The sequence below is a fragment of the Mytilus edulis genome, chromosome 1 (assembly GCF_963676685.1).
Source record: "Mytilus edulis chromosome 1, xbMytEdul2.2, whole genome shotgun sequence".
Classification (NCBI taxonomy): Eukaryota; Metazoa; Mollusca; class Bivalvia; order Mytilida; family Mytilidae; genus Mytilus; species Mytilus edulis.
Window position 1 is genome coordinate 798542 of NC_092344.1, and position 25316 is coordinate 823857.

The 25316-nt window shown below is 33.5% G+C and overlaps 1 protein-coding gene across 4 annotated transcripts in view; it reads left to right on the top strand.

Annotated features, from left to right (window-relative positions):
• The window catches only part of LOC139521194 (inosine-5'-monophosphate dehydrogenase 1-like), a 40003-nt gene extending 18423 nt beyond the window's left edge, over nucleotides 1-21580 (top strand). The window contains exons 7-17 of one of the 4 annotated variants that reach the window (XM_071314545.1): nucleotides 141-228; nucleotides 818-920; nucleotides 1667-1763; nucleotides 2514-2604; nucleotides 3505-3600; nucleotides 3876-4019; nucleotides 5710-5854; nucleotides 12285-12428; nucleotides 14276-14359; nucleotides 15493-15541; nucleotides 17750-21580. In XM_071314545.1, coding sequence (XP_071170646.1) covers nucleotides 141-228; nucleotides 818-920; nucleotides 1667-1763; nucleotides 2514-2604; nucleotides 3505-3600; nucleotides 3876-4019; nucleotides 5710-5854; nucleotides 12285-12428; nucleotides 14276-14359; nucleotides 15493-15541; nucleotides 17750-17755 — 1047 coding nt within the window. In that variant the 3' untranslated portion in view covers nucleotides 17756-21580. The remainder of the gene's footprint in view (nucleotides 1-140; nucleotides 229-817; nucleotides 921-1666; nucleotides 1764-2513; nucleotides 2605-3504; nucleotides 3601-3875; nucleotides 4020-5709; nucleotides 5855-12284; nucleotides 12429-14275; nucleotides 14360-15492; nucleotides 15542-17749) is intronic. The other 3 variants (XM_071314555.1, XM_071314563.1, XM_071314573.1) reach the window with 3 other exon arrangements.
• Nucleotides 21581-25316: the final 3736 nt, after the last annotated feature.

The following is a 25316-nucleotide window of genomic DNA, read 5'->3' on the forward strand; positions in this document are numbered from 1 at the left end:
TGAAAAAGCTCCAGAATTTTGTTCTTTATTTACTTTAAAATGATACTTTTGTTACTTTTGTATGTTATATATCAGAAATGTATTGACCTCCTATAAGTAAATGTATATCCTCTGTTATTCTGTTGTGTTATTTATGATAGGTAATGACACCATATGAAGAACTAGTGGTAGCCCATTGTGGTGTGACGTTGAAGGAAGCTAACTCAGTTTTACAGAAAAGTAAAAAGGGTTAGTGTATCATTTCAAACATTTAGATTCTTGTTGAAAAGATAGACCTTTTCATTTGCTGTCCTGGTTTATTAACTTACTTAAGGCATCCTTATAGATAACACAGAACAAACTGCTGAGTGTTGACATGTACTGCGTATTCTTCCAATTCTTAGTTTTATTTCAAGGGAAATGGATCAATGAGACAGCAACCTAACAAACCAAGACAATATAACAAAGATTACTACAAGTCAACAAAGTATAGAGGAGTAGATTCCTTTATAAGCTCTAAATCAGTCAAGTGTTTATAGGTTGGGGAAAAGCCCATAGTGGCCACAAAAAACTACCAAACAAACCAATTCCTTATTGCACTAAAACCACTGTCAGATTTAATGAAAGCTAGTTCACAGTACATAATCAGCCTATAAGGCTCCTAATTCAAACATTTCAGCAGCACTTCTTTAAAAAAAATTCAAACTGTAGTTCAAGAACTGCTCGGAATGTGATCCTTCAAAAAGCTCAACACTGATATGCAACAAAAAGACTTTAATGTTGTCATTATTTTATTTTTTATTAGCAGTTTGAGCATTTTTTGGTTTTGATATTTTAGGTAAATTACCAATTGTAAATGATAAGGGAGAACTAGTATCATTAATAGCAAGAACAGACACAAAAAAGAACAGGGAATTCCCATTGGCATCAAAAGATGAAAGGTAGGTCAAAAAATTGTTATTGTAGTATAAGATATTTAGAGAAATCACAAAAACATTTATTTAAAATATTGTAAGTTCAAGATTCAACATTAATTTAATGCTCTGAATAATTACTTTGTCCAAATTTGATCCATTTCCAGCAATATCAAATTTTTGAAAAGCATTAGTTATGACTATCAATGAGTTGTTGCATGCGATATAAGGACAATTAGTTAGTTCCAGCAATATAGGATTGATTCTTGCAAAGAATCAGTTGCAGCCATTTCAAGATTAATTAAAGATTGATTTATTGATATTTGTTTGCCAAATGCTACAAGAATATACTACAGAACAATTATTCAAAATATGTCTTAAGCTCTGCTGACAGTCTTGACCAAAAGATAGGTTTATCAAGCTTTAAATATCTCTTAAAATGTTGAAATTATCAAGCTTTAAATATCTCTTAAAATGTTGAAATTCACCAAATTTAAGTAGCTATTATGATTTTGAAGGTGCCATAAATTTTAAGGATGAAATGTTAAGAGGGTGGCAATCAGGGTTTTATCAACACGATACAAGAAAGACAACTCAAGTTAATGTTAGAATATGCTTCAAAACTATTATTTCTTTTTTATGTTATCTTATAAACATTTGTATGATGACAAGGACAATAAAATCCAGATTAACTTTGTATTTTACCAGTTGAACATTCACCTGTCATACTTTCCTGTTCTTGCTTTTGAAAATAATTGACTTGCATTTTTTAGGAAACAGTTATTAGTAGGAGCAGCAATCAGTACACACGAGGAAGATAGGAAAAGATTGGATGCTTTAGTGGCAGCTGGTGTAGATTTTGTTGTACTGGTGAGAAAATATTACATGCTTGGCCAAACTAACACTTAGTGTTTTGTAACATAAACACAAATTGATAAGAAATTATGATTCTATCACAGTATATTATGATTCAATTCAACCTGAAACATGCTTCACAAAAGTAACTTTTAGGAATCTATAATATGAAGTTATATTGACAGTATTTACTAGCAGTATAAGGCCTTACTAATATGTTTATTTTGAAATGGCAGGAAAAAAAGTTACAAACCTTCAACAAAATATTGTTTATTAAATTCATCAATGAGGGAAAAGGACTAAATAGACTAGTCAGAAAGAGTAGACTAACTTTCAGTCCATTTATGAATACTTAAATGAATTAAGGAAGAAGTTTTGTTATGGACTGTCAATTCCAAAATTATTGTAATTTATATATCAGTTAAAAGACAACACATAAATCAACACATGTTACTACATCATCTGATGTAAATAATAACAATGTCGCTTGAGAGCAACTACACAGAAAGTCTTTTCTGATATGATTTAAAAGTATACAGTATTACTGAACTAGCACACATTTTTGTATAGGGGCCAGCTAAGGCCCACCTCTGGGTGTGGGATTTTCTGGCTGAGTTGAAGACCCATTGGTGGCCTTCTGCTGTTTTCTTCTCTTTAGTTGTGTTATAGTCTCTTTGACACATTCATTTAGTAAACTACAATGTTTTTCTCCAAAAGTTCAATAGTTTCTCTGGTATTAATATAATTTTCTTTCTTCAATTGTAGGATTCATCACAGGGCAATTCCATTTACCAAATAGAGTTCATCAAACATGCAAAGAATTTATATCCTGATTTACAAGTAATTGGCGGTAATGGTATGATATTACTGTTTTCCTACCACTTCATTGGGGAAAACAAGCATCTCTTCATTTCATTCTTTACTCATAAACAAATATTGAATATTAAAGGGGCATTAGCTGTCAGAGTCATGCTAACTGATCAGACTCTAATTCTCATATTTGATTTATCACACACTTAAACATGTATCCAAATTTTAAAAAAAGTGTTAGAATAAGCAATTTAGGATGCATGTACTCTGTAATATGAATCAGCCTCTTGTGTGGTCTAGCATCTAGACACTATCTTATTAACTGTCAACTCCAAAGACTGTCAATGGTCACATAAATACAGATTGAATGAGGTCCAATTAATCACTTGGAAGTGAATAATTCAATTGCTATGTTTGTTAGCTTATTTAAAAAGAAAAATAGAACTATACTGGCTGCTAAAATAATCATTTCACTATTTCAATGTCATTAATGATTTTAATAAACTAACAAAAACTCACATATTTTTTTTAATTTCTTAAAGCTGATTCCCTGTTAATAGTAATTAAGAAAAAATACTCATATTTTTGATGCTGCATCAAACAATATCCTTTTCAAAATTGTATAAATCTTTATGCTGGTTATGGTTTGATAAGCATTTTGCTTTACAAAAAAGGAAAAAAAGTATCACAGGGGCAATATAAAACCATACGTTGAAAAATGCATTATATAACCAAAGAAAGAAGTATTTTCCCTGTATAACATCAAAAAGAAATCATCACATCAAATATCATTAAGAAAAGATAAAACACATACATGAATATAAAATTAGGGAGATGTGGTATGATTGCCAATGACAGTTCTTTGAACATGTGTTCTATCAGTTAAACAAAAACGTGTTGTATGATCCATTTTTATTTTGAAAATGTTATTTTTTCTTGTTTTTAGTTGTAACTGCAGCACAAGCCAAAAATCTTATTGATGCTGGTGCAGATGGTTTAAGGATTGGTATGGGAAGTGGCTCCATCTGTATTACACAGGAAAGTAAGTTCTTTATACATTTATTTATATATTTATATTTTTGGAGTGCTTTTGACATTTGTAAATATGAACCTCATACAAATACAAAAAAAAAAAGTTACATATTTAGCAATAAAAAAGGCAGGGCGCCAAGGAACGGCAGGAAAAAGGCAAGGGCATCAATAAAATAGGGCTGGCGATGCGCCCTGTTCAAACTGTAGCTAGGACACTGAGCCAAAAGTTGTTTTAAAATTTTTCTTCTTTTGTGTTATTGTAAAAGCTACTTCATTATATTTTAGTAATGGCTGTTGGAAGACCTCAAGGAACAGCTGTTTACAAAGTTGCAGAATATGCCAGGAGATTTGGGGTACCAGTAATAGCTGATGGAGGGATCCAGAGTGTTGGACATATTGTTAAAGCTTTATCTTTAGGTGCCTCCACAGGTGTGTAACCATAAATTATTGCTATTTTACGAAATTTTCTTTTGATCTTGCAAACTGATTATTTCCTTTCTCAGCGGAGTCCAGTGATATGAAAAATTATCGCTAGAAACTAAGGAAACACATGCCATTGTTAATGAAATTTACTCTTCAACTTCGTACTTAATTTGACCTATTAAACACTTTTTATGCCCCACCTACGATAGTAGAGGGGCATTATGTTTTCTGGTCTGTGCGTCCGTTCGTCCGTCTTTCCCGCTTCAGGTTAAAGTTTTTGGTCAAGGTAGTTTTTGATGAAGTTGAAGTCCAATCGACTTCAAACTTACTATACATGTTCCGAATGATATGATCTTTTGAATTTTAATGCCAAATTAGAGGGTTTACCCCAATTTCACGGTCCACTGAATATAGAAAATGATAGTGCGAGTGGGGCATTCGTGTACTGGGGACACATTCTTGTTGATTCGAGCATTACTGATGAGTCTTTTGTAGACGAAACGTGCGTCTGGCGTATATATAAAATTTAATTCCTGGTATCTATGATGAGTTTATTTAATGAAATTAACAATGTAGTCATAGGTAAAATAGTGATAAACAGATTATCATTGGTCATCTAGACTGGATTGCTTTTCTCACTTTCACCGTACCGGCTCAAGCAAGAAAATCAATCTTCTAGAGTTAACCGACAATAATCTATAATTATCTCCATGCTGTGTTATTGCAGGTGATGAGATAAAGTTTAATTAGCTTATCCATTTTTGTTTATTTTCAAGAATAAGCCATTGTCATGTAATATTTCATCCAGAGAAGAAAAAACACAATTACAATGATCTTTGTCATAGGTTATATTTTATGGTTATACCTTTTAACAAGTTATGACATTTTTTCTTCTTCTTCTTCTTCTTCTTCTTCTTCTTCTTCTTCTTCTTCTTCTTCTTCTTCTTCTTCTTCTTCTTCTTCTTCTTTCTTCTTTCTTCTTCTTCTTCTTCTTCTTCTTCTTCTTCTTCTTCTTCTTCTTCTTCTTCTTCTTCTTCTTCTTCTTCTTCTTCTTCTTCTTCTTCTTCTTCTTCTTCTTCTTCTTCTTTCTTCTTCTTCTTCTTCTTCTTCTTCTTCTTTTCTGTAACTTCCTCCTACTAATGAGGAGCACATCCAATAAGGATTTAAAACAGTTTATGGCTTATATACATGCATGGGACCAATAATGTAAATCATCAATAAGGCTTATATTACACAGGTAAAATTGGCAATGAAATCCATTTAAGTATATTTCACTTTAAAATGCACATATCATACTAAAAGTTTTCGTTCTCCATAACACATCTATTTACACTATTAAATGTAAAAATTTCCGATTGGAATTTTAAGGAAAAATATTGTTGATGTATTAAGTCAACATAACATAGCAAGACCAGTTTAAAATTTATGCTACTTTTAATGTCAATTAGGCAAGCACATCAAGCAAGCACTGCAAACCGCATAATTAATTTATCCATTCATAGATGTTATACAATCAAGCATGCGACAGTCCAAGCATAAGGTGAAAATAAAGATTGTTAGGCTACGCAAAGGTGTAATAAAAAATTCACTATTACAACTTTGTATTAATTGAGTTCAGACGTTCCTTGCAATGGAAATATATTTAAACAATACAACAGAAAGATAATTAAACAATGCCTTATATTTCATGTTATAGTTATGATGGGATCTATGTTAGCTGGTACCACTGAAGCCCCTGGTGAATATTTCTTTGCTGACGGAGTACGTCTGAAAAAGTACAGAGGAATGGGATCATTAGACGCCATGGAGAAACATAGAAGTAGTCAAAGTCGATATTTTAGGTTTGTATATGTACAAATTATTTTCATTATGAATAAAAGATGAATAGATATAGGAAAATGTGGTATGGGTGCTGTTCAGGACTGTGTTCATTAGACGTTCGCGGTACCGCTATGTATGTATAGTAACGTCATGCTACTTATGACGTTGAGATTTATGTGCAAATGGAGTTTAGAATCAATACAAGTAAAACCAGCTAGTATTTCTTATTTGTGCCTAAAAAGTCTGATTATACCACTCTAAGATATTGGTGCCGTAGGACCAAGATGAGTTCCAAACTACGTTCTATACGTGCAGGACACAGAAGCGTTATTTCCCGACTTTTGAAGAAATTTGAGGACATCCGAGACGACGGAGATGAGCCCGTGAACACTGAAGAGTTAACTAAAATTGTGAACAATCTGTTGAAGAAACAAGAGACACTACAAAAACTTAATGAGGACATTCTAGAAAATCTTGATGAAGGAGAAGTAGAAGCCGAGATCGTCGATTCAGATGAGTATGCTTACACATTAGATGGAAAAATAACGCAAATACAAAAGCTCATTCTTGTCAATACATCCACACTCAGTACAAATGCAAAAGATTTTGTCAGTTATAGCGACCCTTCACATTCCGCCTCTGCTCAACCCGCCTCTGCTCAGCCCGCTCATGCTCAACCCGCTCATGATCAACCCGAGATATACAATAAACAGAATACATGTAATTCAAACTTCCGTGTACCGGAAACTCAGTTTTCACGTAGTAACACTAGATTAAATGAGTACAACAAGTTGCCCAAATTGAATCTTCCTACCTTTGATGGTAATATTATGCAGTGGCAGTCATTTTGGGATTCATACGAGACATCCGTTCACGAAAACACTACTCTTGGAAACGTTCAGAAATTTAATTATTTGAAGTCACTACTCCATGATGAGGCATTGAAAACCGTCACAGGGTTTGCGCTTACACATGCAAATTATGAGAAAGCTATTTCTTTACTGCAAGAAAGATATGGACAATCGCATGTAATAAGACAGAAGTATATGCAAGCACTAGTTGATATACCAGCCCCTAAATACACGATATCTAGCATGAAAAACTACTACGATGAAATTGAGATACACATTAGAGGATTGGAGTCATTAGGTCAAAATGAAGACACATATGGAGCTTTTTTAGTGCCCATTATTATGAACAAACTACCCGGTGAAATCCGCAGAAATCTTGCCAGACAATATAGATCTACAGATTTACAACTGAATGAATTACGCCGTGGAATTTTCGATGAACTTTATATTATGGATGCAGGCAAAACTTCAGAACAGTTAGAACACCCTACAGCTACCGCCGCCTTTCTGACAAATACAAATTATAGTAATCGAAATAGAGGTAACAAGAATACAAACGCAACTAACACTAAACCCAAGCCACTCTGTGCGTACTGTAAGGAGCCACACTCGTCTGTTAATTGCACTAAAGTATCTGATTACAATGGCCGGATGTCAATCGTGAAACAAGATCGTTTATGCTTTAACTGTCTAGGACACCATAGCTTGTCCGCATGTAAATCTACAAAAACTTGCAACAAGTGTCACAAACGTCATCACACCAGCATTTGCAAAGACAATGTTAAAACAAATGAAGACAACAAACCAACAGGGGATATAACCGTAGGCACAATTCAACACAACGCGGAGGAACCAGACACTGTTTTACACTCGCAATCGACAGATCGTGTACTTTTGAAGACAGCAATTAACCCAGTAAGTGCAGAACATGAAATACTTGATGCAAAAATATTGTTTGACGAAGGCGCACAGCGCTCATTTATCACAGAGGAATTAGCCGAAAAATTGAAACTCAAACCTACTGGAACTGAAAGCGTTAACCTATCCGGATTTGGAGACAATGCAAATAGTACTAAAATTCGCCATTTGAGTACAGGATTGGTATATCTCATAACTACAGAGGGTAAACTTCCGATTCGAGTCTTGATCGTTCCAGAGATCGCAGTACCGATGAGAACCTATGTACGCCAAGCAGCAAAACTTACATATTTGTCAGGAATCAAATTAGCTCACCCAGTAACAGCAGATGAAAACTTTGAAATTTCTATTCTAATTGGAGCTGATTACTTCTGGTCAATTGTTCAGAATGATATTATCCGAGGCGAAGGACCGACAGCTGTTCAATCAAAAATCGGATACCTGTTGTCTGGAACGCTACATTCACACAACTCTGACACAGATGGATACAAGAGAGCTTCAATGATGAACGTGATGATCGCAACAAAAACCGATGAGTACGACTTGGAGAAATTTTGGAAAATAGAGTCACTGGCTACCGAGAAAATTGACACTTCAAAGTTAGAAGAACAGATGGATATTCAAAAGACTTATGAAGAGAAACAAATTCGTTACCATGACAACAGATATTTTGTAACGTTACCATGGAAAGAGGATCACCCTACGTTACCGACAAATAAAGCCATTGCACAACGAAGGACGGAAAGTGTAGTAAGAAGACTTAGCAAAGAACCCAAACTACTGGAAAAATATGGAGAAATAATGGCTGAGCAGGAGAAAAGGGGCTTCATAGAGAAAGTGGATATTACTAATGAGGTCGATGAAAAGAGCAAAATACACTATATTCCGCATCATGCTGTGAGAAAAGATTCAACAACAACACCAATCAGGGTCGTATTCGATTGCTGTTGTAAAGCAACACCAGAATCGTCTAGTCTTAATGATTGTTTGATGACTACTCCACCCAATTTAAATGACTTAGTCGGCATTCTTTTAAGATTTCGTTTACACCAATTTGCCGTTACTACTGATATAGAGAAGGCGTTCTTGAACGTGGGACTAGAGACACAGGATAGAGATGTCACACGTTTCTTTTGGTTCGATACACCAACAGACCCATCAACTCCACTATCAACTTACCGATTTAAGTCTGTATTATTTGGAGCCACTTCATCGCCATTCATACTGAATTCCGTTCTACAAAAACACTTGAGAGAGAACCGTTGTGAATATACTGACACTTTAAAGAACGATTTGTATGTTGATAATATACTGTCGAGTTTTCCTACAGAGAGTGCATTACTGAAATATTTTGATACATCAAGAGACTTATTCATTAGAGCAGGATTTAACTTGCGCTCATGGGCTTCAAATTCTCAACTTTTGCGAGACCGTGCAAATTCACACAGCGTATTAGACAAAGATGAACTCATAAAAGTGCTTGGATTGAGATGGAACACTTGTAACGACACACTTTCTTTCGCCAAACCGGAATACACCGATATTGAAGATACACGTATGACAAAACGAGAGATTTTAAGACAATCGTCTAAAATCTATGATCCACTCGGACTTATTGGTCCAGTTACTGTGCGTAGTAAGATGCTTATGCAGACTTTGTGGGAGAAAGGATTAAATTGGGATGAACCTCTTACATCTGAAATTACAACAGAATGGAAGTGTGTTCTAAAAGATATTAATGAATGTTCACATTTGGAAATTAATAGACCGTATTTCAAAGAAAAATCAGACAATGTAGAATTACATGTGTTTACGGATGCAAGCTTGAAAGCCTATGGAGCATGCGCATATTTAGTCAGTGGAAAAGAAACCGTACTTATCATGTCAAAGAATCGAGTGACACCACTCAAACAGTTAACAATTCCGAAGTTAGAACTCAGTGCAGCTTTGATAGGCGCAAGACTGGTCAAGCATTTGAAATCGCACTTGGATGTTACAAGCGTCACATTATGGAGTGACAGTCAGATAACTTTAAGTTGGCTTACTACTGAGAAACAATTACCCGTTTTCGTTAGTAATCGAGTGAAGGAAATTAACGAAATTACGCAAGAATACACATGGAAGTACTGTCCGACAGATTCAAATCCGGCAGATATGCTATCGAGAGGAGTAACTGCAACCAAATTCCTAGAATTGGATCTTTGGATGAAAGGACCCGAATGGCTCACTGACAAATCAAACTGGCCACAGTGGAAGAATAAAGAATCACACATTCTCAGCACTACCATTGAGCAAGGACAATCAACTAGTGAACCGCAACAGAAAATCAGATCTTATGAAGGAATAAGTAAAATTATGGATATACAACGCTACAGCTCATACCAAAAACTTTTGCGTATAACTGCATACATGTACCGATTCATAAACAACTGTAGAAATAATGACAAACTAACAGGAAATCTTAGTGTCAATGAAATTCAGACTGCTTCGACTTCATGGATTCGAGATTCGCAACTGCGTAAATACCCGGATGTTATTGAGAGTTTAAACAACAAATCAGAGAAAAATGCGCTAGTGAAGCAACTTAGATTGTACATGGATAAAATGAACATTATCCGTTGTGGCGGGAGAATTAACAATGCACCTATTGATGAATCAGCTAAATTTCCAGTACTAATACCGAACAAAGACAGATTTTGTAAATTAATTGTGATGGATGCACACGCAAAGAATTTCCACTCTGGATTAGAAAGTACAGTGACATTTATTCGCCAGTCTTACTGGATTCCGTCGATTCGACAATGTGTGAAATCAATACTCCGTAATTGCGTTACTTGCCGTAAAATTACCGGAAGACCATATCATACACCCGACCCACCACCACTGCCGTCCGACAGACTTAATGATTCACCACCGTTTACCGTAACCGGTGTCGACTTCACAGGAGCATTGAATGTGAGAACAAAAAGCAACAGTATTAGTAAAGCATATATTTGTCTATTCACCTGCGCTAACACTAGAGCTGTGCATTTGGAAATCGTTGAAGACCTTACAGAACAAACATTCATTCTAGCGTTTAGGAGATTCACCAGCCGCAAATCGTTACCAAAAATCATGATGTCTGACAATTGTACAACATATACCGCAGCAGCGAAGGAAATTGAAATGCTTACAAAATCTACTACTATTCAGGAACAACTCAACATATATGGAACTCAGTGGAAATTTATTCCGAAGCGTGCACCATGGTATGGTGGTTGGTGGGAACGATTGATCGGCTTGACCAAGAATTGCATAAAGAAAGTGTTAGGACGAGCACTAGTTACTTTTAGAGTGCTAGAGACAATTGTGATCGAGATAGAGGCTATATTAAATGATCGTCCGTTAACCCACGTATCAACGGACCTTACCGATGATGAACCGCTTACACCGTCTCATCTTCTCTATGGAAGACGGGTTAAAACTTTACCGTATTCAGGAACAATTAATTTCAGCAGTGAGGAGAACGTACAAAACTTAACACATAACACAGCAAATAGACAATCTAGTGTTCAAAAACGCATTATTCACGACTTTTGGAACAGATGGCGACGAGAATACCTCACTTCACTTAGGGAACAACATAGAAACACCGGAATTAACACTCAAATCATTAAAGTGGGCGACATTGTACAGATTCATGATGATACCCCAAGGACAGTGTGGAATATAGCGATTATCGTTAAGTTAGTTTATGGGAGAGATGGACTTTGTAGGTCTGCTATTTTACGCACTAAAAATGGCACGACGTCTAGACCAATAAGTAAGCTATATCCACTTGAACTCTTATCAACAGATAGTCCGTGTGATTCAAGTGACAACACTATTACTTCAACCAGAAAAGCAAAAACTGATGCCAAGGAGAAAATCAAAGTTGGATTCAACCGTTCCGTAAAGCATAGAGACTGTTTAAGTGTTAAAAGTTAAAGTTTTATTTCATTTGAGAGACAATAGTTATTTCATTTTAAAGTTTTTTCTTTATTTATTGCTTAAATTTTCATTCGCGGCCCCCCAGGATGTTCAGGACTGTGTTCATTAGACGTTCGCGGTACCGCTATGTATGTATAGTAACGTCATGCTACTTATGACGTTGAGATTTATGTGCAAATGGAGTTTAGAATCAATACAAGTAAAACCAGCTAGTATTTCTTATTTGTGCCTAAAAAGTCTGATTATACCACTCTAAGATAGGTGCCAATGAGACAACTCTCCATCCAAGTCAAAATTTATAAAAGTAAACCATTATAGGTCAAGGTATGGTCTTCAACACAGAGCCTTGGCTCACAGGGAACAGCAAGCTATAAAGGGCCCCAAAAAATTACTAGTGTAAAACCATTCCAACTTGAAAACCAAGTCTAATCTATATAAAAAAAACAACAAACAATTATGATTCACATCAGCAAATGACAACTACTGAACATCAGATTCCTGACTTAGGACAGGTGCAACAATTGCAGCGGGTTTAAAGGTTTTAATGGTACCAAACCTTCACCCTTATCTGAAACAATAGTGTAACAATTACGTCCATTAGAAACAAACAAAAACCAACCTAAATTTAAATTATGTGGAATGTTTAAAGAATAGAATTTTTAACAAATAAAAACTTTTTGCCTATATTAATTTATTCGTGTATATTTTGTAGTGAAAGTGACAAGTTAAAGGTTGCCCAGGGTGTTTCTGGTTCTATTGTTGATAAAGGTTCAATACAGAAGTTTGTTCCTTATCTCATAGCAGGAATCAAACATGGCTGTCAGGATATTGGTGCCAGGACTCTGTCTCATGTCAGGTAAGCAAGTTTGTTCCCTATCTCATTGCAGGAATCAAACATGGCTGTCAGGATATTGGTGCTAGGACTCTTGTCTCATGTCAGGTAAGCAAGTTTGTTCCCTATCTCATAGCAGGAATCAAACATGGCTGTCATCATATTGGTGCTAGGAGTCTGTCTCATGTCAGGTAAGCAAATTTGTTCCTTATCTCATAGCAGGAATCAAACATGGCTGTCAGGATATTGGTCCTAGGACTCTGTCTCATGTCAGGTAAGCAAGTTTGTTCCCTATCTCATAGCAGGAATCAAACATGGCTGTCATCATATTGGTGCTAGGACTCTGTCTCATGTCAGGTAAGCAAATTTGTTCCTTATCTCATAGCAGGAATCAAACATGGCTGTCAGGATATTGGTCCGAGGACTCTGTCTCATGTCAGGTAAGCAAGTTTGTTTCCTATCTCATAGCAGGAATCAAACATGGCTGTCATCATATTGGTGCTAGGACTCTGTCTCATGTCAGGTTAGCAAATTTGTTCCTTATCTCATAGCAGGAATCAAACATGGCTGTCAGCATATTGGTGCTAGGACTCTGTCTCATGTCAGGTAAGCAAATTTGTTCCTTATCTCATTGCTTGGATCAAACATGGCTGTCAGGATATTGGTGCTAGGACTCTGTCTCATGTCAGGTAAGCAAGTTTGTTCCCTCTCTCATAGCAGGAATCAAACATGGCTGTAATCATATTGGTGCTAGGACTCTGTCTCATGTCAGGTAAGCAAATTTGTTTCTTATCTCATAGCAGGAATCAAACATGGCTGTCAGGATATTGGTGCTAGGACTCTGTCTCATGTCAGGTAAGCAAGTTTGTTCCCTATCTCATAGCAGGAATCAAACATGGCTGTCATCAAATTGGTGCTAGGACTCTGTCTCATGTCAGGTAAGCAAATTTGTTCCTTATCTCATTGCTTGGATCAAACATGGCTGTCATCATATTGGTGCTAGGACTCTGTCTCATGTCAGGTAAGCAAATTTGTTCCTTATCTCATTGCTTGGATCAAACATGGCTGTCGTCATATTGGTGCTAGGACTCTGTCTCATGTCAGGTAAGCAAGTTTGTTCCTTATCTCATTGCTTGGATCAAACATGGCTGTCATCATATTGGTGCTAGGACTCTGTCTCATGTCAGGTAAGCAAATTTGTTCCTTATCTCATTGCTTGGATCAAACATGGCTGTCGTCATATTGGTGCTAGGACTCTGTCTCATGTCAGGTAAGCAAATTTGTTCCTTATCTCATAGCAGGAATCAAACATGGCTGTCAGGATATTGGTGCTAGGACTCTGTCTCATGTCAGGTAAGCAAGTTTGTTCCTTATCTCATTGCTTAGATCAAACATGGCTGTCATCATATTGGTGCTAGGACTCTGTCTCATGTCAGGTAAGCAAATTTGTTCCTTATCTCATAGCAGGAATCAAACATGGCTGTCAGGATATTGGTGCTAGGACTCTGTCTCATGTCAGGTAAGCAAATTTTTGTTTCATTTACGAAATCTGTTGTTGAAGTGAGGTAGGTTTCCATAGGCTAATATTACAGACATACTAAGGATGGAATCATGAATATCATACATTATTTTATGCAACACATTTATACAAGGACAATGAGCTGCAAAAACCTCTTGTTTGCATCTTATTTCACCTGCATAGATGCAAGCAAAATATAGCAGGTTTGTTATCCAAACTTTAAACACTGCATATTGTAAATATGTTCAAATATTTAGATACCAAATAGTGTGTTAAAATTTATATTGTCAGGCAATTTATGTATGTAAATATTACTTTTGATATAAGATTTTCTTTGAATTGATTATTTTAGATCGATGATGTACTCAGGAGAGTTGAAGTTTGAAAGAAGAACGACATCAGCCCAAATAGAGGGGGGTGTTCATAGCCTACACAAGTATGTATTTACCAGTCGTAAAAAGGAGGGGGGTTTATAGTTATGTTGACCACACCATCAGTTGTCATAGTTTCTTGATAATAATCAAATACTTTCTATACTGAAACTTGACTTTGACATATGGTCACACATAATGAAAGGAAGATCTGATTGATTTCATGGTCAATGCCATAGTTACTTATGAGGGGTATCTAAGATTTATCTTATACACAATAATGATTTGCATCATACACAATATTTGAGTCTCAAATATTCTAGAGTTAGAATCTGACATTTTAACCCCACACAAATTGATGTTACTCCAGTATATACACAAATATCATTTATTGTCAACAACTTAACTGGAATAAATACATAGACACAATATTTGCAATATGCCATTTACATCATAGCTCAAACTACGGTTAATAATGTCAGGGATACAGCTTAGCATGTTCCCAGTAGCAAAAGGCCCTTAATTGTAGTTTTGGCTGATGCAAATTTCTCTCATTTGCTTTCTCCACAGTCTTAGACTCACAAAACTGATTTACTCAGCTTTTATTTGAGTTTTGCACAATCCTATCTTCCTAATTGAGGATAATTCCTAATCTGTGTTTCTGAATGGTTGCTATTAGAAATAAGGAGATGGGGTATAGCTAATGAGACAATTATCCACCAGAGATAAATTGTTATTGTAAACAATTACATACTAAATGTCCATGCTTGAAACATTGTCAATCAGTATTTAGAAAATAAGATGATATATGATTTATTTAGAATTGTTAGAATATAAGGTAAGGTGTGATAAGGTGTGTTTTTATCCTTGCTGCTAAAATCAGTACTCTTGTTTTAACCTTAGAGTGATTTTAATCCACTCAGACATGCTCATCACTCCAAGATAAAAAGTGACTTCTTCATCATTTGATATTGAAGGAGAGTTGTCTCATTGGCAATCATACCACATATTCTTATTTTCATATTAATGATGAAATATTGGGGGAGAATTTTGCTATTTAGATCATGCAAAATTATGGAAAGTTCTTTGTAATTCTTGTGCGAACTTATAAGTGTTTTATAACAGTTCAGGTAGAAAAAATTATACGAAACTAAATCCATCTTTGAACTCCTGACTATGTATATGGTTGCTATTTCAGAGGTTCAACAATGATTAAATGTATAGGTTCTAATCATCAAATTATGCAAGTAAGCAAAAAAATGTTGTTGTTTTAATGGTTTAATTTTTATATGTAACCAGTATTTAATCTTTTTTTCAACATAAAAAATCTTTAATGAATTTGATTTATCATTTGAAAAGTTTTATTTTTACATTTCTTGAGTATTACCAATAAAAAAATGAAGAACTCGCACATAGTAACCATACCCGTAGCCAAATAAGCACTGTTAAAGTCAACGTTTTGTTCAAATTGTGACTGTTAAAGTCGAGTTCATGAGTCCAACGACCCCCCCCTTGGAAATTCCTGGCTATGGGCCTGGTAACAGTACTAACATTTGAAATTTAAAATTTTTGAACAGAAATAAAACATTCTTTTCAGTGTTGATAAATCAATATAAATCACATACAACTCTTATAACTACACATCTCTTATTTGTTGAATTATGTAAAAATTTTACTCGAAACATGGAAACAGTGAGCCAAAAGATGTTGTTTTAATGCCTTAATTCATGGGATTTCTGCTTTTTGTCTTGAAATTTCAGAATGCAAGGCAAATATCTGGAGTTGCAACAGAGTGATTTTTATAGTTCTAGAAGTAGCGGAGCTTGATAATTCATATCTAGGAATAGGGGTTTTGTCATATTAATTTTCCCAATTGTATAAATCTTTAGTCTTTGACCTCATTATGTTGTGTGACTGCAACACAAAATTTGACTTGCATACAACAAGTGTTGATACAAAATAAAAAATGTTTATCAGTCAGATGCATTAGTATTGAAACTATAAAAAGGTATATCATTATTTGGTGAATTCAATCATAATAAGTTGTACATGTCTGTCTGACAGTGTTCATTTCAGCTTTTCTTGATACATAAATCAATGCATTTGTTCAAAGTTTTGTGACAAGGTCTATTTCTTAAATGTTTAAGTAATAGGTGAATTATATTTGGTGTGTAGAATAAATTGATGATGTACACAAATATATATATAAAAAATGAGATGAGTACATAAACAGTTCCTAAAAATAACAAAAAGAAATAAAGAAAGAGGGGCTATAGTGAACTTAAGAAACTAAAGTTTTCAGAAAAGAATAAAGTTTTATAGATTAATGCTGAAAGCATGCATTTCCTTCACTTTCCCAAACCCATATAATAATATTTGCTAATTTTGAATGGAGTTGATTAAAATGTTAAGCTATTGTTTTGACAGGGGTTAAAATGTGTATGCGTAATGTATAATATTTAAATTGTCAAGATTAATATTGAATTTGCATGATGAAAAATACAACAATCCATATAGACCAATGTAACCTTCAGTTACCCAAGAGTTGTCAACTCAGCATTAACATTTACACTAGTAAGAAAGAATTAAACCGTACACAGTGAAACCTGTTTGAACTCAATAATTGTGAAACCTAAGATTTTGTTATACTTTTTGGTAGGACAATTCATATTTACAGAACTAAGAAGAAAGACTTAAAATGAAACTTCTGTTTATTTACAGCATACATTGTTAAGAGAATTAAATTTAAAGACTATAATTTAGTACTGTTTTGAATCTTTTGATAAAGCAAAGGAGAATTTATGGCCACTCTTTAAGTCCAGTAAATTTGACGATCTTTCAGTTATAGTCAATCTATTACCACTCTGTTTGTTAGGTTAATTTTGATTGGACAAATTTCAATGCATCAGTTCTGATTGATGGCCTAAAATTATACTTCCATGCACTGGTGTAATAAAATAATAATAAAATGTTTGAATTATTCCTGTTTTCTTTCAGCTATTTTAGTTTAATCGGCCTAAATCTAGTGTCTGGCTTAGCTGATATGTTGCCAGTTTATTTATATTGACACCATTTATTTGCCAATTTAAGTTCACAAATCATCAACTATATCACTTTCATCTGTTTTAACTCTTGTCAGACATCAAAAGTGACAATTTTATTCTAACAAATTTGCACCAATAACAAATTCTGTAAGACACTGTGCCTTTATTAATGCTAAAATTTGAAATCTGTTACAGCACTGTGAAATTATATTTGATTTATATGGATATTCAAATGACCAAATTGTATTTTTATAATAACCAAACATTGAGATAAAAAGAGAATAACGATTGAATTTTGTTTTTTAGTTTTAATCTCATTTTGATAGGTCAAGTATTGTCTCTTATTCCATTTTCTATTGGTATGCTGTGTATTGAGACTAAGTAATAAAGTTGTGCTTTATTTTGTTGTAGTTATGAGAAGAGATTGTATTGACCATTAACACGATCTGATCCTATGACATTACCAAAGGGAGATTAATTCATTAAAATGAACAGAGGAAGATAGGAAGATTGTGTATGGAGCTATTGAAGATGATGGTACAAGATATGAATTGTTATAGAATTGTTAAATAGAGCAAAACATTACACTTTTATTACAATTAATATGACTGACAGAAGTTCTTTAAAACGGGAGTATTCTAGTTTATGGAAGGAGAATACAAAATATCATAATATTGTCAAACCTTGTTTGGTCACTTTCTTCTTCTTCCACTGTTATTATATCTATGCATTGTGAACCTAAATTCAAAGGTTTTCTCATTTACTAGAAAGACATTTTTTCTCTGATTCTGAGAGTGAACTTCATAAGTTTGACTATATATGAATAAATACAAATTTGATAGATTTTTTTGCCATACAGCCCATGATTTCATTCCATTTTGTTAAACTTCCATTATTTCTTTGAATTAATTTGAAAAGTTTTAACAATTTGTTTCTATTTCAAGTGTTATTAATTTGAATACTTCAAAAAGAAATTTAGAAATTTTTATGTACATTTATTATGTCAATTTTTTGAAGAATGGACAAAAAAGGGAGATTAAATAAATACTAAATACAAATGATGCCATCAATATTTTAATTGCTATGTTTTAATTTAGTATTAACTGTTTAGCAACTTAAACTTGAGTTGCAGATAGAGTATTGGCAGTTGTAAAATGTATAATTTTGATAAACAAGAGAAAATGTGAGAGAAAGGAGATTTGTACACCATTATAGAGTATTTTGATAAATAGGAGAGTATATGTGAGAGAGAGTAGATTTGTACAACATTGTCTGTGATTTTATATCATAAAATTTGTGTTTTAAAGAAAACCTCAAGGGAGATGCAATATTAAGATATTATTCATTTATCATTTTTGATTTCATTATAAAAAGAAGAAAATCACAAATTTGATATTAACTACTAATCCACTTTCAAAATGAGGTGGTTGTTTGCCTCATGAGTTTTGAGACACAGTTTCAGGGTACATTATACAGGAATTGTTTTTGTTTCACAACTTTTTAATATAAAAGCCATATACATATATGAATTTAATGAAATGTATGAGGGTATACAACACATAGGTTGATAACTCTGAATAAGTCATAATAATAATTGATAGATTTGGAAAAATAACACATCTTTTAAAATACTCTAATGGCAAATTTCTAAGCAGATTTCTGTTCAATTTACTATTGGATTTTTAATATGGAATCTGATAGCTAAATTTCAGACGACATACAATATCCTTGGAAGACTCAAAAATCATTTTTAGAAAGACATTAATTTCATTATGAAAACTTATTAGAATGTATACATGTAAGTAGAATTCATAATTTTGAAATTTATAAAAGAAGAAAGCAATATTATTAAATGTGCAATTAATATCACTTCTGTCCTTCCTCTCTGGGCAATAACAAACAATGTTGGTTTCTTCTGGTTTTTACGACTGCTCCAGATTGTGATTAGACATAGCTCTTTTTGAACAGTTCCTTATACGTTCATATCTTCATATCATTACAACATATTTTAATTTCAGGATTGACTATTAACAATAAAACAATGGGTGTAAAATTAGCTTTGGAATAAGTAAAACAAAAATGTTTTTTAAACTTACATAATAAAAATGATATGTTACTTAATCTTTATTGTAAGGAGGAAAGATCTCGTATATTAAAACATAAACCAAGCTTCATTTAAAATGTACAAGCATGTACTTAATAATATACAAGGACCAATGCTTTCATAGATTAGAGAGTTCTGTTTGACTGTGTACCAAACTTCCCTAGCCTTTAGATTAAGCCTACCATTCAGACTGTGTCCTAAACTTCTGACCCCCTTCCCTAGCCTTTATGTTAAGCCTACCATTCAGACTGCCACATTCTCTACTGATAGAGGTTCAGGATGGCCTTTTAGTTATTTTTTTTGTCTGTGCCTTGTAAACATTGTTATATTTTGTATGCGTGCCATTCTATAATAAGACTGATCTCTCAAAACTGATTTTTTTGTCTCTTGTGAAGAATTGTCTCATTGGCAATCATACCACACTTTTTCTATGAGTATAGATATTATTGTATAAATCTCTCCATTTAATGCCCATACAATAACTTAAGTTTCTTAGAATTTGAATTTTGCTATTTATGCAATGTTAGGGTTGATTTAAGTAAAACTGCTTTAATGAGATTAATTTAAACAATGGTTGGAATTATTTGTTCTAATTTCATGAAAGCTTTGCATTTCAATTAATTTTCTTTTTAAAAAGAGCTAAATTAAAATTTCAATTGTTTTACCAGTTGTTTGTCATTTCCATAGTTTTGCAAATTTGTTCATGTATTTATCAGTGTCAGTAATTGACAACAGATATGATAAAGATTTAAAGATCAAATGATGGGTCCATGTAGCAGCATATTGGTAACAAAAAAAGTAAATGTTTTTTGTTATTGTGAAATTCATCATGTCTCATTTTCTGCATTAATAATGAATTTCTCCTGAATATGCATGACATTATTGCCACTGGACGTGAAGCAAACAATCTATCAATCATTTAAAAACAAAATCTGCATTATAATTTCTTAAAACTTCCATGTCTGTTTTTCATTATAGAATAATAGCTTTAAAGGTAATTTTGTATAAAGCGTAGTCCAAATATCTACAGGAAAATATGTTATATACCTACCTCTAATTTTACCACTCACAATGAAATAGTTTGTTATCAATTATTGTCTTAAAACGTTGAACCAAGATATATGTTTGTATTAATTGCTGGATTCTGTCTTTAGTCATTGATATATTTGTTTTATTGTTCAATTATTTTCTTCAAATTTTGAACCAACATATATGTTTATAGAATTCTGTCGTCATTGAACCATGATATATATGTTCTCATTGTTGAATTCTTTTTTCAGTTGTTGAACCAACATATATTATATATATATGTATTCTGAAAATAAATGGATTCCAAATCATTTCATTAACCATGGAATATATTGAAAATTTTATTTTCCCTCATATAAATTAGCACAGTCAATTAAAATGTCAATGCTTATATATCAGTTAGTTTATAATGGAAGAAGTCTTCAATGTTACAGAAATTTTTGATATAATCTCTAATTTGGATGATTGAAAGGTATTATGCAGCTTCTGAACTTTTTATTGATATATATATGTACTAATGTAAATGTTGAAGTATATCCAATTGAACACAAATCAAGAAAGTAGTTGTCAGTTATACCACAGCTTGATTGCATAGGAATATGGTATTGATAAGCTTATATAAATGTACCTCAAAATGCAATAACATTTTATTTGTCATGTTTTAATTTTGAATATCATATCAAAACAAACTTTCATTGAAAAACTAATAATTGCAATCCATGAAATGGATGAAGATTTATTTAATTGTTTATTATCATACGGTAACTTATGTATACTTAAAACATTTGTTAACAGTTCATCAATTTTAAATGTTTGATTGAGCTGACTTATCTGCATTTATATTATTAAGTAATCATAAGCTTTTAAAAGCTATTATCCATTTAATGTTAAATTTCAACCATCAAACGCTATTCATTTCATGAATTGATGAACTGTTTAATTAAACTTTAAAAGTGCTATGTTATTTAGAACAGCAATTTAAGTTGTTCACAAGTGTATATTCCATTTACAGTATACATATATTGTTTGTATTGTACAGTACATCTATATTTTGTCAAAATTTTATGTTACTGTGTTCTTGATAAAATAAAAGTATATAAGAATTAAAAGTTAATACTACACCTTAAGAAGTCAATACACCCAATGATATGTCTGGTAAAACTCATAAGTCTGACATTCCCTTTTATGGTGCAGATAAATGACTTTAAGATGGACATTTCCCAGTTTGGATGTCAGGAGAGTTTAAGGCACCTTCCATGTAAGTTCTGTTTCTAATGTATTGGTATTTTTGCCCCTGTCCCAAGTCAAGGGCCTTTGTTAGTCTTGTATGATTTTTAATTTTAGTTCATTTATATGTTTCAGAGTTCAGTATGCCATCCAGTATCACTGAGTAGTACACATTTTGTATAGGGACCAGCTGAAGTACGTTTCAGGTGCAGAGTTTCCTCGTTGTATTGAATGGCTGTTTTCTGCTCTTTGTTGGCTAGGTTGTCTCCTTGACACATTCCCCATTTCCATTCTCAATTTTATGAGGCTCCCTCAGACTTAGTCGGTATAGATCTGGTTGTTATAAGATAAGATAAGAAAATATTTTGATTCGGCATAAGTACAAATAAGCAACACAAGCTGAGATTTGGGTTGAGATATTTTGGTTATATGATTTTTTGTTATGCATACAAATGTTCCATTTCTCAAAGAAGTAAAAGTTTGGTTCTATTTAACCTGTGTTGGTTATGATTCTTCCTCACCTAAACGTACACTTCAATACTCTAGGGCAAAGTTGTATAGTTCTGTTTACCCTAAACGTAGACTGCAATACTCTAGGGCAAAGTTGTACAGTTCTGTTTACCCTAAACGTAGACTGCAATACTCTAGGGCAAAGTTGTACAGTTCTGTTTACCCTAAACGTAGACTGCAATACTCTAGGGCAAAGTTGTACAGTTCTGTTTACCCTAAACGTAGACTGCAATACTCTAGGGCAAAGTTGTACAGTTCTGTTTACCCTTACGAGTTGTATTGATAGTGATGTTTCCTTATAAAAACAAAGACATCAAGTTCCGTAAACGCAGTTTTAAACGTTTTATTCTGTTTCAATTGTGTTGACTTGAAGTTTCCTTAAACAAAGATGTACACTTTTCATTTTGTCTGTTAAAGTTGTATTTGTGTTCAACTGTGTGTTGAGTATCTCGAAGGGGTTAAGTAATGACAGTTATTTTCCATTTCGTTTGGTGTGTTTTGGCTTTTGGATTGGACGTGTCTGTGTTGCTTCACATTTTGCATAAAAAGGGGACGGACAAAAGATAAACGAGGGACGGACAAGAAATAACCGAGGGACATTAAAACTCGTGAGTCGAAAATAAAATGACAATGCCATGGCTAAAAAAGAACGCCAACTTAGCAGAAACCATGTTATCTATTTCATAATTTCTATAAACAATTTTTCTTTTAACATATTCATTTTGGCTGCAAAAGAAGTATACCGCTGTTGAAAAGTTATAAAGCGATTGAGAGAAAACAAATCGAAGTTACAAACTAAAACCAAGGGCATTACATCAACTATAAGAAGAAAACAAGGAAACAATAGAACACTGAAGTGCAACAAAAAACGACTGAAAATGCTCTTGGAAAAAGTGAAATCACAAAAATACTGAACTCCGAGGAAAATTCAAAACAAAGTCCCTAATCAAATGGCAAAATCAAATGACAAAACACATCAAACTAATGGACAACAACTGTCATATTCCTGACTTGGTACAGGCATTTTAAAATGTAGAAAATGGTGGAGCAAGCCTGGGTTTATAGCGCTAAACCTCTCACTTAAATGACAGTCACATCAAATTCTGTTTTATTTACAACGATGCGTGAACAAAACAATCATAATAGGTAAAAAAGTCAAAATATGGATAATCAGTCATCACTGTCACAATCTGAAAACAAACAAATATTTAAGAAAAAAACATCTTATCAAATTTAAAAACCACATTCATTGCTTCGCGTGTTTGATGTCACAAAATTTTGTCGTTCAAAGTTATAATTTCTCATTGGGAATGCTGGTAAAAAAAGTTATCAAAGGTACCAGGATTATAATTTTGTACGCCAGACGCGCGTTTCGTCTACATAAGACTCATCAGTGACGCTCATATCCAAATATTTATAAAGCCAAACAAGTACAAAGTTGAAGAGCATTGATGATCCAAAATTCCAAAAAGTGGTGCCAAATACGGCTAAGGTAATCTATGCCTGGGATAAGAAAATCCTTAGTTTTTCGTAAAATTCAAAGTTTTGTGAACAGGAAATTTATAAAAATGGTAAACATGGTTAAAAAAATCAAAAGTTATGTTAGAACTAATTTCAGAAACCAGACCTAGATATGAAATTATCCAGAAGTTATTGAAAACATTAAATTGCTGTGAGGCCCACCTTAAGTTTGTGCTGATATGATTTGGTAAATATGGTATCCGTAACTGCAGTTACAAATTGTTTTACATTTGTCATTTTGTGGTCTTTTATAACTGACTATGCGGTATGGGGTTTGCTCATTGTTTTACGATGACCTATGATTTTACATTTCTGTGTCAACTTTTTGTTGATAATTGTCGCATTGGCTGAGTGTGAATTCGCATTGCTATAAGACATGTCACTATCCCTTCTTCTTCTTCCGAATACGGGAGTAGACTCCTAGGTAGGAGTGTAAAACTTCCCGGAACTTGTGTGCTATGTACATATGGACTTAATTTAAAAATAATATGACAAGAAAAATCGTTATCAATAACATATATACATCATGTACAGTGGCTTTAAAGTTTAATAAGTTGCTGTGGATCCTTCAAGTGTTAGAGTGGATATGCCACTTTTGAAGGATTCCAGGGTGTCTGACATACCTATTGCTTCAGGTAGTGAGTTCCAGTCCGAAATAGTTCGAGGATAAAATGAAAATTTATAGAAATCTTTATTTGTTGATATTTGCCTAAATTTATGTTTCCCCCTAGTGCGTCTATCAGATATTGTTAAGTTGTCCTTAGGAACTTCAACTAACCCCCAATTTATTTTATACAGCATAGTTAATCTTGCCTTTTTCCTTCTTAATTCTAAATTTTCCCATTCCAACGATTTTATTAAATTTGAAACTGCTCCAGGTGATCTGTCTTTATAATCATTGAAGACAAACCTGGCTGCCTTACGCTGTACCTGCTCAACCTGAGTGATGTGTTGTTTTTTGTACGGATCCCAGACAGGAGAAGAGTATTCGACGACCGGACGGACAAGTGATGTGTACGTAAGGTTTTTAACCTTACGTGTGCAGTTTTTTAAGTTCCTACGAAGAAAACCTAAGGTTTTATTTGCCTTACAAGTAATATTGTTTATATGTGTTCCCCAATCAAGATCATGGCTTATAGTTACACCTAAATATTTACTGTCTTTTACTGCTTCTAAAATATGATAATGCAATATATAATCAAAAGTGGAAGGTTTACTTTTTTTAGAAATATGAATAACATAACACTTCTCAGGATTAAAATTCATTTGCCAATCCTCTTCCCATTTTACTAAACTAGACAAATCTTTTTGAAGTAATTGTGCATCAGAACTATTATTTACATTTCTATACAATAAACAGTCATCTGCAAAAAGTCTTGCATTACAAGTTACATGTTCGGGTAGGTCATTTATAAAGAGTAAAAATAATGTTGGGCCTAAAACTGTTCCCTGAGGGACACCAGAATCAACTGCTAATTTTGAAGATTTTACACCGTTTAGTAGTACTTGCTGTTGCCTGTCAGCTAAAAAGTCATTTATCCAATTTAAATTTTGATTTCTTATACCATAAAATTCTAATTTCTGGGC